The 12,617-nt window shown below is 37.8% G+C and overlaps 1 protein-coding gene across 5 annotated transcripts in view; it reads right to left on the reverse strand.

Annotated features, from left to right (window-relative positions):
• Positions 1-467: 467 nt before the first annotated feature.
• Positions 468-12,617, reverse strand: part of PARP11 (poly(ADP-ribose) polymerase family member 11) — a 64,948-nt gene continuing 52,798 nt past the window's right edge. For all 5 annotated transcript variants that reach the window (XM_032159337.2, XM_058442771.1, XM_058442772.1 and 2 more), the window contains 4 exons: positions 10,599-10,671; positions 10,387-10,517; positions 2,541-2,692; positions 468-940 (listed from right to left, as the gene is read on the reverse strand). In XM_032159337.2, the coding sequence (XP_032015228.1) occupies positions 624-940; positions 2,541-2,692; positions 10,387-10,517; positions 10,599-10,671 (673 nt within the window). In that variant the 3' untranslated portion in view covers positions 468-623. The remainder of the gene's footprint in view (positions 941-2,540; positions 2,693-10,386; positions 10,518-10,598; positions 10,672-12,617) is intronic.

The raw sequence follows: 12,617 nt of genomic DNA on the forward strand, positions 1-12,617 counted from the left end.
CTGCTATCCTAAAGCAACTGGGAAGCAGGACACTCTACCTTGATTTTCTCCTTCTGGCTTGTTTGACAGCACTGCAAACAATTGTCTTGTTTCTGATTTCTCTCAAGGTGCTCAACTGTTTCAGAATTTTAAATCCCCCCTTCAGAAGACCAACAAAGCAACAAATGGATTGGTGGATGATACTACTACCTGAATTCAATTTACAAAGGATCAATTCCTCTAAAGGGATACATTTATGTCTGTATTTTTTTCAACATTTATACGAGTAAGTCTATTTAAACTAAAATCATTTATCCTGATAACACACGTGTAAACTTTAAAGATCTCAATGACCACATTAGTTGAGACTGAGCTGATTCCATTTTGAATGGTATCTTTCACCCCTATGTGTTAAAACGTCAATGATACCAACTTTGAACAAACAAGACTACAAGAAACAGGCAAAAACAAAACAACAAAAACCAACCTTTAAGTCAGTATGTCTTTTTATATGGAGGCCACTTTTTTTCATATCTGTTTCAAAAGTATCAGATAATTAACATTTAGTGGCTAGATCACTGAAGAGCAAATCTGCCTGCAAAAAAGAATAAAGCTTCCTTGGCCACTGCGATTTGGAAGTGAAATCAATAAAAGTCTATCAAGTACTCAGGATAGATTTGGTTGGCATCAAAAACCACAAAGATCTTTGGGTTCCAGGTATCATCCACACAGCTGTCATATAAGTTCACATAGCTCCCGTCTTTGGAAGGAGGTCGCATGTATTTGGAGTCTCCGTTTATGTAATCTCCAATTAGCACTCGAGCGAGAAACATAGATTTATATGTTCTAAACAGATATCGCTGTTGCAAGCTGACACCGTGGATTTGGAACGTGTTCCCATGCTTTATGTCATCTTTGCAGAAACGACTGGAATAAGCAGCATCTCTAGCAAAATAGGTTCCTTAAACAAAGAGGACCAAGAAAAGCCAAGATTACTCTGAAGAATATATTAAAAACAAGCAAAAACATTTTATCAGGAGAATAGAGGCATAGAATTGTATAATAAAAATAGATGTGGAATTTCCTCATCTGCAGATCTTTAAAAGAAGAATAGAAATCCATCTGTTATGGACAGCTGTGGTAGAGACTGCCATAGGAATAGATCTGTTGGTACAGACCAGTCCTCACCACCACCACCATCCCCTGCCCCCACCAAAATACAGCTACCAGACTTCTGCTTTTAAAATAAATCTTACAAAGAAACCAATTAATAAAACAGATAAAACTGGTTCAATGATTAAAAGTGTGGCTGGACCTGAGTTTTGTTTTGTTCTGTTTTTTTGAGATGGAGTCTTGCTCTGTCTCCCAAGCTGGAGTGCAGTGGCACGATCTCAGCTCACTGCAACCTCCTCCTCCCAGGTTCAAGCGATTCTCCTCCCTCAGCCTCCTGAGTAGCTGGGATTACATGCGCGTGCCACCACGCCCAACTAATTTTTATATTTTTTTAGTACCCACAGGGTTTCACCATGTTGGCCAGGCTGATATTGAACTCTTGACCTGAGGTGATCTGCCTGCCTTGGCCTCCCAAAGTGCTGGGATTACAGGCACGAGCCACCATGCCCAGCCCTGAGTTTTACTGCTTGGCCCTCCCTCCTGTTTCTATTTCCTTCCACCACTTCCTCACCCTGCTCCCTTGTCTACAGCCAGCAAAGCTCTAGAGAGCACAGTGGAAACTGATGGCCCACAGGGATTCTTTTAAACCCCAAGAAACCATATTTCTATGATATGGGATAACAATTCAGTAATATTTCTGGAAACAATAGAATCCCATATCCATGAAAAGATTTCTGAGAGAGTATAATGCTATTCATATCTGAGCATTCCAAAACAAAAATGATTTTACTGGCTCACTGCCTACACATGAAAACTCGATAACGCAGCCAACTCTTCTGAAATGGTAGACACAAGAGATAGACATCATTAAGGGCATTCTTACTCTGAAAAAATGTGGAAATGAATTGCAAAGTCTCATATTTACCTAACACTGATGGGATTTATGTAACACCTTCTGACCTCCTTACAGTTAAATAAGTGGAATGGCCTTTTTAGTAGTTATTTTTAAAATTAATTTACATTTTCAAAATGCAGCATATCCTGATCCTAAATAGTAGTCAGTTCTCTTGCTGGAGGTAAGGTACAAAGTAAGGACCAGAAAATTAAATGTACATCCCATACCTTTTCCCCTCACCTCTCTCCTTAATTTGCCTGAGTACCAGACATAAACTGAAAAATCTGGATTTTCACAACATTATAAATAACATGAAGTTTTCTCCCACTATTCCTTATCGTTCACTAATATTCTTACCTATCATATAAAACAAAAACACTAGTACCTATTCTGGTACACAATGCAATTATAATCCATTTGTTTTATCATTCTCTATATATTTGCCATAAAGCAGTTCACATTTATATTTATATTTATATTTATATTTATATTCCTCTAAAAAGAGGAAACTCTCTCCTAGGACTCAAATTGGACCTGGAATTCTGATAATTACCTTTTCCAAAGACAGCACCATGTATACCATTTATTCTCCAATCAAAGTTATGAATGCAGATTGCTTCCACAAATTCACTGCTGGTACCATGAAATAGCATTTGTTCATTAATCTGAGGCACACCTCTTTTTTTCTTGAGCTGAGCCTTTTTCCTAAAAACACAATGTACACGACACAAAAGCACACAGAAATATACCATAAGTAGCATGTATTAATCTTAATGAGCAAGGTTCAATAGAAAGCGTAAAACAGAAAATACTTTAATATAAATAATAAGTGGACAAAGCAAGTCTAGAAAAGAAATAATTTCAAACGTTCTTGGACATATAAATCATCTCATCAAAAATTATTAGTTAACACTGAAACTTAAGGTTGAAAATTATGCCAAAAACTATAGTTATTCCATGCTATGCCCAAAAATCATAAAGGTAATTGATTGTCTAAACCAGCTAAGCTTTATAGATGCCTAAAAATGAGACAACAAACAAGTAATACAAAGTTCGCAGAGACTTTAGACAGTAAATTCCTTGAGCGGGGATCATGTCATATGCTTTTTATCCTCAGAAACTAGAAAATGTTGGTTCAATTGACTAAATTTTGCACCACAGGGTTGGGAGGGACATTAAGCCATCCAGTTTAATCCTCTTCCCAAGGATAAATCTATCCTAACACATAAAAGCATATTTAATGTAGGACTGATTGTAACAGAAAACAAAAACTGAAAACAGCCTAAAATTATTTCACAGAGAAATGAATATATAGTCATGTATTTACATATAAAAGTTAAAAGTAATGAAGTAGATCTATGTGCATTAACATAGTAAATCTCGAAAAATAATATTGAATGTAAAAAGAATTTTGCAAAAAGAGATAGAGAACTCAAAATAATACTGTGTATTATGTAGGTATACATACACAGGTAGTAAAAAATACAAAATACAAACAATAAGGCACCATACCAATCTCAGGAGGAAAGAAGGAGAGGAGGACAGGGATGGAGTAAACACTTCACCTGTATCTGTGTGAAGAGGAAGGAAATGTGACAAGTATCAAAATGTTAAATCTGATTGGTAGATACACGGGAGTCTGTAAACTATTTGCTGCATTTTCATTCTTGAAACATTTCATAAAAATCGTATTTTAAAAATTAAAAAGACTCTCCTCCCCCAACTTCTGATAGCTATTTAATGCCTGCTTCAATTCATCCAGTGTCAAGTACTCACAGCATCACGTGCTCACTTTGCAAATCTATTTGTGATCAGCTGTAATAGTTGGAAAGTACATCCATCCCAATGCCAAACCCAATCTGCCTTCCATTACTTCTACTGATTGGTCTTAGTTATTCTCTTATGAACACTAACAATTCAAATCACTCTTACACAAAACAACATTGCAAATATCCAAAAATAACTATGAACACCTACCTAGGCTTTCTTTTCTTGGTTAAATATACGCCATTCCTTCAACCACTCCTGACACAGCATAGCTTCTAGGTCTTTATCCCAACAGTCTTTAGTTAACAAGAATCTGCTGGATACTTTCTAGTTTATAAATGTTGGCATGAAATAGAAACAGTCCAGATATCATCAGACAGCACTGACTCCACCGACACCACTGAATGCATTTTGGTAGCAGGGCAGCAAACTGCATCCATAATCAAGTGTGTAGTCAGTTGAAACTCCCAGGACTTTTTCAAACCAGACCTCTCTTAGCTTGCTAAATTTGTACAACTGCTTTATAAACTGAATGCAATAGATTTATTTCAGTTAAGCTTTACTTAATATAGTAATTTAAAAAGTAAAAATTAAATAACAGTAAAATATCCGTATCTCAGACTGAGTTCTATAAATGATATGCAGCTTGATGAATATGTTCGGGAATAGATACTTGCATTTAAATGGCGACAGAAATGAAAATGCATATGGTCTTTCTCAAGAGTGACTTGGCAGTATGTATCAAAATTTAAATGTATATGCTTTGATCTATTTGTGATAGTCTTTTCAGACCATTAAGCATGACATTAGAAGGTTGTGCATTTAGCAAATGTTTACTTTACAAAAAGTCAGCATGGTTTCACTAAGAACTTCCTTTTTTAGAACTTTATGTTCTCACTTTTTTTGAACAACGCGCATTTGTTCCCTTTATAAAAACAAAGGAAAAAAGTTTTTTAAATTAAAAAAAGAAGATAATACTTGTTTTGACCCACTGTTTCAATCTTCCAAGGTCTTTCTGACTGCTGATTCACTCGCTCAACAAATAAGCTACCCCTTCTAGTTTTGAATCTCTCACAAGTGTGATAAGCAAGCCCTCTACATTTTCATCCAAGTTTCTGATAAAAATTTTGAAGGACCCAAGAAGAAAGCATGCATGCCTTTCGAGTTACTCTTTGCATAAGACTTTTTGTCTACTAGTTTTTCTCTTTGAAATACCAACCAGCACATATTTCTCCATCTTGTCTTCATGAAAAGAAACTTTCTCAACAACTATAAAGTGAGAAACCAAGCTAGACTGTCTAAGGGGCCTATCCATCTACCACTATGGTAATCCTATTAGTTAGTTTGGCTTTAGTGAATCCATACTGGTTTTCTCAAAGAAACATTAGCATCATACACAATGCCAGGCTTCATGGTCTGTAATGTCAAACTTGTCAATGTTGTGCTTCATGATCTGTAACGACTAGAATCCACTCTAAGGAAATTCTGTCTCTACTAAAAAATACAAAAATTAGCTGGGTATGGTGGCACACACCTGTAATCCCAGCTACAAGGGAGGCTGAGGCAGGAGAATTACTTGAATCCGGGAGGCAGAGGTTGTAATGAGCCGAGATTGTGCCACTGCACTGCAGCCTGGGCAACAGAGCAAGACTCCATCTCAAAAAGAAGGCCGGGCGCGGAAGCTCACACCTGTAGTCCCAACACTTTGGGAGGACGAGGCAGGTGGATCACGAGGTCAGGATATCCCGACCATCCTAGCTAACACGGTGAAACCCCGTCTCTACTAAAAATACAAAAAAGTTAGCCGGGTGTGGTGGCGGGCACCTGCAGTCTCAGCTACTCGGGAAGCTGAGGCAGGAGAATGGCGTGAACCCAGGAGGTGGAGCTTGCAGGGAGCCGAGATCGCGCCACTGCACTCCAGCTTGGGTGTCAGAAAGAGATTGTCTCAAAAAAAAAAAAAAAAATTTCACTTATCACCACTTTTTGGGCACAAATTCGATTGAATTTCGGTTTGAAAATTCAGTGGAGTTTCTCTTAGATATTATAAATAAACTGTGGGCTAAAGGGCATGGAGTATGGGCATAGGCAGGCATGGAAAACCATGCTTACTTGGTGCATATATACCAGTTGAAGGCAGAGAGCAGGGGCATGGTGGTTAAAGCTTTGTATCCCCACAGCACAGTTTGTTCTAGCGCCCACTACCTTCTACTACTAAGGCAGCCATGAAATGTGGACATTCACAGACTATGACCTTGGTGCTCCAGAAAGGCTAAAGTTGATTTCCAGGGCCTCATGAACTTTAGTAACATCTGCAAGGAAAGTCACAGAACTACACTAAGTTCTTCACAACCCTGCCCACCTTTGCCCAGATCCACAATCATTCCTGAACTTACTGAAAGTACTGTCGCACCCACTTCTCAAAGATGTCTCAAAATTATCCATCTCTTAGGGACTAGAGTGCCAAACTGGCTAAAGTGTGTATGCCACAAGCTCTGCACTGGAGCAAGAATACTTCCATGCTCTGGATTAAAATAAATTTGCCTAGATTTAGAACACATGTCACCCTGCTGAACATCAGAACCACTTACGGAATTTCTTAAGGTAAAAATGTCAGAACCCAGAGGTTCTGATTCAGTAGATCTGTAGCGGGTGACAGGTATCTCTATTTGCTAGTAAATTCCACCGGCGATTCTGACCTGCAACTGGGTTTGAGAATCTCTGATCTAAATTCACATTATTAACAAGATGCTCTTATTTCCTTGCTGCCTTATACTTCCCAGCTGTGGATCAATCCAACTATCTCCACTATCTGCCCTTACTTTTGTACTGCTGAAGTACATTACATAACATGGTTTGCCCTATAAATTCACATACTTTAGCTAAGCCCTCAACGCTGACAGAAATCCTATGGTTCCCAAGACAGCTCGTTCTACCCCATTTTCCACAGTGGCCATTTCAAATCTCCTCTTTCCCCTTTTCTTTCCCTCTTATCAACACCTCCTTACACTTCATTCTCTGTAGGTGACCTCCCTTCTTCCTTCACAAAAGAAATGGAAGGTATCAGGAAGGAACTCCTTAACCTAACTCCTCTTTTCTTCCTCTACCGCTACTTACCTGTAAACATAACTGGACCACCCTTCTCTATCTCCTTTCTGACATATGTTCTCAGAATTTCATCTCACCACACTTCTTCAGGAGCTGGAATCCATCAACTGCCCTTCCATCCTTTCTCTAAGAGTCTTTTAAATTCTCCTTCTCCATAGGTCCTTTCCAATTACAATGTTCAGTTCTCTCCCATGATTAAATTTTAAAAACGTAACATAACAATAATCCCACATTAGCTGTCTTCTCACATCTCTCATCCTCCTCACTGCCAAGCTTCTTGAAAAAGTTGTCAACATTTGCTGTATACACAATATGATGTCTACCAACATTGCTTTCATCTAAGTTACCAATGGCCTTCTTATTGAAAAATGCAAAGGAACTTTTCAAATTTATCCTACTTGACATCTTTTCAGTATGTAATTGTACAGATGGCACCTACTTGTGTAAACCACATTCTCCCTCCAGCTTCTGTGACTACATCTTCTATTGGTTTTCTCCCACTTTCTGTGGTTGTCAGTTTCCTCCTTGGGTTTTCTCTTCCTCTGTTCATCCCTTCCAGAATTTGACCCTTGGCCTTCTTCTTTTCTTAATGTACATACACTCTCTGGTCACCTTCTTCATTCCTATAGTTTCTATTACCCCACATTTTCTAACAACTCCAAAATCTTTGTCTCTAGTCCACACCACTCTTCTAAACTCCTGACCCATATGTCAACTGCTGTATATCAACTAATACTCCCTTTCCATCATCCCTAAAGATGTTCCTACTGATACTCCCTTAATTAAGTAAAACAAGCCAAAAACTTGGGAGTTATCTTTCTCATCTCCCTTATCCACTTCATCGCATACAGTAAGTGAGGCACCAAGCCCTACCATTCTATAACCCTAATAATACCTCAAAACTGTCTTCTTTGCTCCAACACAGCAGATACCACTTTGGATCAGGCAACCCAATGTGTCTCAGTTTAATTACTGAAACAATTTCCCAAGTTGGTCTCTCTGCCATGAACTGTGATTTCAATTACTGAGATTTTGTGTTGGACACTTCTTTGTTGTGAAGGCTTCTTCTCTGTTGTGTCATGCACTGTAGGATGTTTAGCATCCTGGCGTCTATCCAGTAGATGCCAGTAGCACCCCCCACCCTGCCACATTAACAATCAAAAATGACTCCAGTCATTACCAAATGTCCCCCAGCAGGTAAAATCACTCCCAGTTGAGAACCACTGCTCTAAATCCCTTCTCCACCGCACAGCCTAATTATTTTTCTAAAATGCTAATCAGATCCATCACTCTCTTGCTTAAAGTTCTACAATGGCATTCTACTGTCCTAGAAAAAAATCCAAACCTCTTAGTTTAGCTTATAAGGCCCCATGTGGTCTAGCCCCCAATAACTCTCTGACTTCCACTCTGGTTCAATCCAACTCAAGGCTACTAAAGACGATCACACAACCACCCCAGTGGTGCTACTACAAACTCCTGCATGCTCTGCCTCTTGATACCATTCTAGCCTCCTCTCTCACCATTCTACCTAATTTCTGTTCAATCTGAAGCTGTTTCAATTTTCTGTGCTCCCTCTTATATCCAGATTTTGGCTCTTACTGTCCCTGATGCCTGAGATGCCCTTCTCCTATCCAACTGGTGTCTGGGGCTCCCTAATTCTACCCACTCCACTCCATATCCCCTACTTTTGTTGGCAAAGGTGGATGGATCCCCTCACTTTGTGCTCCCATGACGCCCTGTGCTGACCCCTACATTTCTGTGTTACAATGGTCTGGCTCTCCAAGCTATGGTTCTCTGTACCATTATATCCCAAGTGCCCAGAACAGTGCTTGTCATAAAGTAGGTACTGAGACATTTTTGTTAGAAGAAGTGGGGGAAGTAAGAGAGGCCTAGGCAATGTGAAAACTATTGCTGGATGGACTCATGTAGGCCTGACTACCTATATGGTGAGTCATAGGTTATGTGACAGTGAGACAGACCAAGTTATTTTAGTTATTCAGGATGATGTCAAAATGACACGCTGCCCTTATAATGAGACTCAGTATTTTGTACTGTCATTTCAGGTGGCAGGTTCACTTACCATCACAGATTTCTATAGGCTGACATTACATAAAACCATGAAGGGCATCACCAAAGTCAAACTGTTTCCAGTGAAATTCTTAGTATAAAATGTTCTAGGGAATCACTGGTACGTTTTCACCACTATGATTTAATTGGGGACTCAAGTTATGAGGGAGACCAATTTGATCTCCACTTCAGAGGGCTGATGAAGAATAATGAATTAAATTTTCATCAGACTATTTTAGAAAAACTTACTTTATTCACTGAGAGAATAAAGTCAAAGGAGGCAGAGGCTTCTGTCTTCCTCTATAAAAGAATCATCTAAACAAGAACTAAATTAAACTGTCTAAACTCAGTTAAACTCAGTTATTATCAGAAATAAAAGTTGGTTTGGCCAGTAGACCCAAGACTATAAAGAACGCAAGCTGAAAGCCCCTTATTACCGTAAACTATTATGAGAATAAAACCTGAAGTGTACGCAGGCCATATTAACTAGTCAGAACCATAAAAGAATTCCATGTATCATTACCAAACAAAAGTCAGCCTAATTCTCAGGTATATAGAAATGAAATGAGTTATGGTCTGGGATTTGCTTAAAAATACTTCAGCAACAACAATAATAACAAAAAAGGAGATAGTTTATTAAAGTGTGGTAAATCTTGATAGATGTTGAATCAGGATGACGGATACATGAGGTTCATTATATTAGACTCTACTTTTGTGTTTATTTGCAATTTCTCTGAATAAAAAGTTAAAAGTCAGCTTATGTATTTAAAAATATCAGACACCAAATCTCATCTACAAATGTTAATTGAAAATATTTCAGAGAACCGCTTATTTTAATTTTTTTACATGTCATAAAAAATACGGCAGAACAGGCTAATTTGGATAATACCTTTAATAGCTTTAAGTTTTCTGTAATGGACTTTATTTTGGTTAAGTGAACACTGAGTCACCCAACTTAATGGGTCATTTCCCACTTAAATCTAGTAAGGAATTGAGATTTTAAATCTACAAAATAAACTTTAGGCTAAGCAGGAAATTTGAAGGTATGTTTTAAAGTGTTCTTTAAAATAAAACAGACAAAAGACTATTGGCAAGATAGTATGATTTAAAAACAAAACAGTGTTTGCAGAGACTTCTAATAAAAGGCTTAGCCAAGGAAGTCATATCAACAAAGCTAAACAGCTCCGACACTCCTCTGTAATGCTGATTTCAGCCAAGATGCGTAGCTCTAAACCTTGAAAGGAAGGAGCTTCTCGCGTTGCAATGCTACAAGCAAAGTTTACAGAGCAAGTCTTTCACTCCCTGAGAATGCCGGAAGAAGAATCCTGAGACCAGGTCAAAATATGGCACGAGAAAAACAGCATGTCTACGCCACTGAAAATTAATACAATTCAATATTTATGTTTTAACCATAAAAGACATAGTGGTAAGGAGAAGTTTCAGATTAGAAATCATCTCACCTGCAAAAGAACTCCCACAAATCTAGGTTTTGAATTCTCTGAATTCTTTTAATTCGGCTGCGATCCATCGTTTTCCCAAAGAGATTAGCAACTTCATTATATTCATGTGTTTGATTGTGCAGAGGAATAAGCTGGAAAAATAAATCTGCATAGATTTACTGCAGTCCTTTCCGGTTTCTTTCATTGGTATATTCAGTCAATTCTACTCTTACCTGATATGGTACTTGAGTATTCACATTTTCCCAGTGTGGTGGCATAGGGATGGCCTCATTTTCACAGATGTAACTTGAAACAGCAAAAGACAAAACAAAATATCAGAAGCCGATTATAATTACTGTCAAGAATTTAGCCTTTCTTCAAAGCTTAATTTTCATTTTCAGGGTATTGTGACAAGTGCAATTAAATATAGCCTTTGGTTTCTTTATTTAAAAATTATTGAATGTCTATGTGTGCTACTTTTTAGGTGATGAACAGTGAACTTTTGATGGAAAATATCCAACCCTACATATCATAAAAATTTCAAAAACAGTTGCTTAGTTCTGTCTTGTTTTTTTGAAATTTCCAAAATTTCTTTAAAATGTAAAGAAGATTTTAGGCAAAGAAATTAAAAATAAAATCAAGCTCCTGATGAAAACAAAATGCCAAAACTCGTATTTATATTGTCTGTTGAATAAAATCAAAACTCCTCAACCATTCATTCAATGTTCTCCAAGATCTAACTCAAACCTAAACTTTTCTTTGTTAATTGCCCACTATTCTCTCCAACAGTCCACTAACTTTAAGGGTTATTAGCACAGTCAGTCAGTAAATCTTAAAAACTATCAAACATGTTCAAGCCACCGGATGTGAATACAGAAAAACACAGTGATGTTGAGGGATTTAATAGCAAAAGGCTGAACATGACACACCAATCGCCTCCAGTGATTGGAGGTTACTAAATAAATTAATAAATTTCAAACCGATCTTTAGTTTACTTTTTTCAAACTTATTTTAAAGAAAAAAATCAAATACGTGATTTAAAAATTAATATGTATAAAAAAATATACAGTGAGACGTTTTCCTCCCACTCCAGTCCCTGGTATGTCCAAGTCTCACTTTTTGCCCCATCTCCTGGTAATTATTATTTTAGTCTCTTGGGTATTCTTCCAGAGCTTCTTTAGGTTAATACAAGCCAAGCTTTTTGGTCACACAGATGATAGCATAAAGCATACATTTATTGCACCTGTTTTTTTGTTTTTTACTTCATAGATTCTTAGAGATCTTTCTGTAACAGTACATAGACAGTATCATTATTCCTAGTGCTTACAACAGAGCCTGGTACATAGTACACACTCAATAAGTACTGGATGAATGAATGAATGCATTCTATTTTACAGATGCACAGAATTCCACTGTATGGATATACCATAATAATATTTAGCTTGTCTCCAACTAAGAATGCTGGCCAGGCGCGGTGGCTCATGCCTGTAATCCCAGCACTTTGGGAGGCCGAGGCAGATGGATTGCCTGAGCTTAGGAGTTTGAGACCAGCCTGGGCAACACAGTGAAACCCCGTCTCTACTAAAATACAAAAAAGTAGCCAGGCATGGCGGCGTGTGGCTGTAATCTCAGCTACTCGGGAGGCTGAGACAGGAGAATCACTTGAACCCGGGAGGCGGAGTCTGCAGTGAGCCGAGACGGCACCACTGCACTCAAGCCTGGGCAATAGAGTGGGACTCCGTCTCAAAAAAAAAAAAAAAAAAAATGCTGCAGGAACACATTTGTTTATCTGTCCAATGTTACATGTCCACTTGTCTATCTGTAAAATAAGATATTTGAAATAGAATTTCTGAGTCAAAGAATATATTTTTTCATGATTTTAACAGACACCAACCAAATGCTGTCTGTGAACGTACCTACTGACATTCTTACCAGAAATACAGAAATTGCCTATTTTCCCACAAGCACTCCAAAAAGGTGTGTGATCAAACTTTTGAATTTTAGTCAATCTGATAGTAAAACTTAGTCTGGTATTAATTTGTTTTTATCTTATTATGAGAGAGGTTGTATGAACTGTTCAAATTGTCTGCCCATGTTGATCTTCTGTTTAGAGAGTCCTAAAAGTACTTCATATAATATGGAGAATATCCCTTCAACTACAACAATGAATAAAAATATTTTCCCAATTTTCTGTGAGAAAAAAAAATGCCTAAAACATACTTGGCCTAAATTATCTTTTTGCTATGACCAAA

Source organism: Hylobates moloch, unplaced genomic scaffold, assembly GCF_009828535.3.
Source record: "Hylobates moloch isolate HMO894 unplaced genomic scaffold, HMol_V3 SCAFFOLD_8, whole genome shotgun sequence".
Taxonomy (NCBI): Eukaryota; Metazoa; Chordata; class Mammalia; order Primates; family Hylobatidae; genus Hylobates; species Hylobates moloch.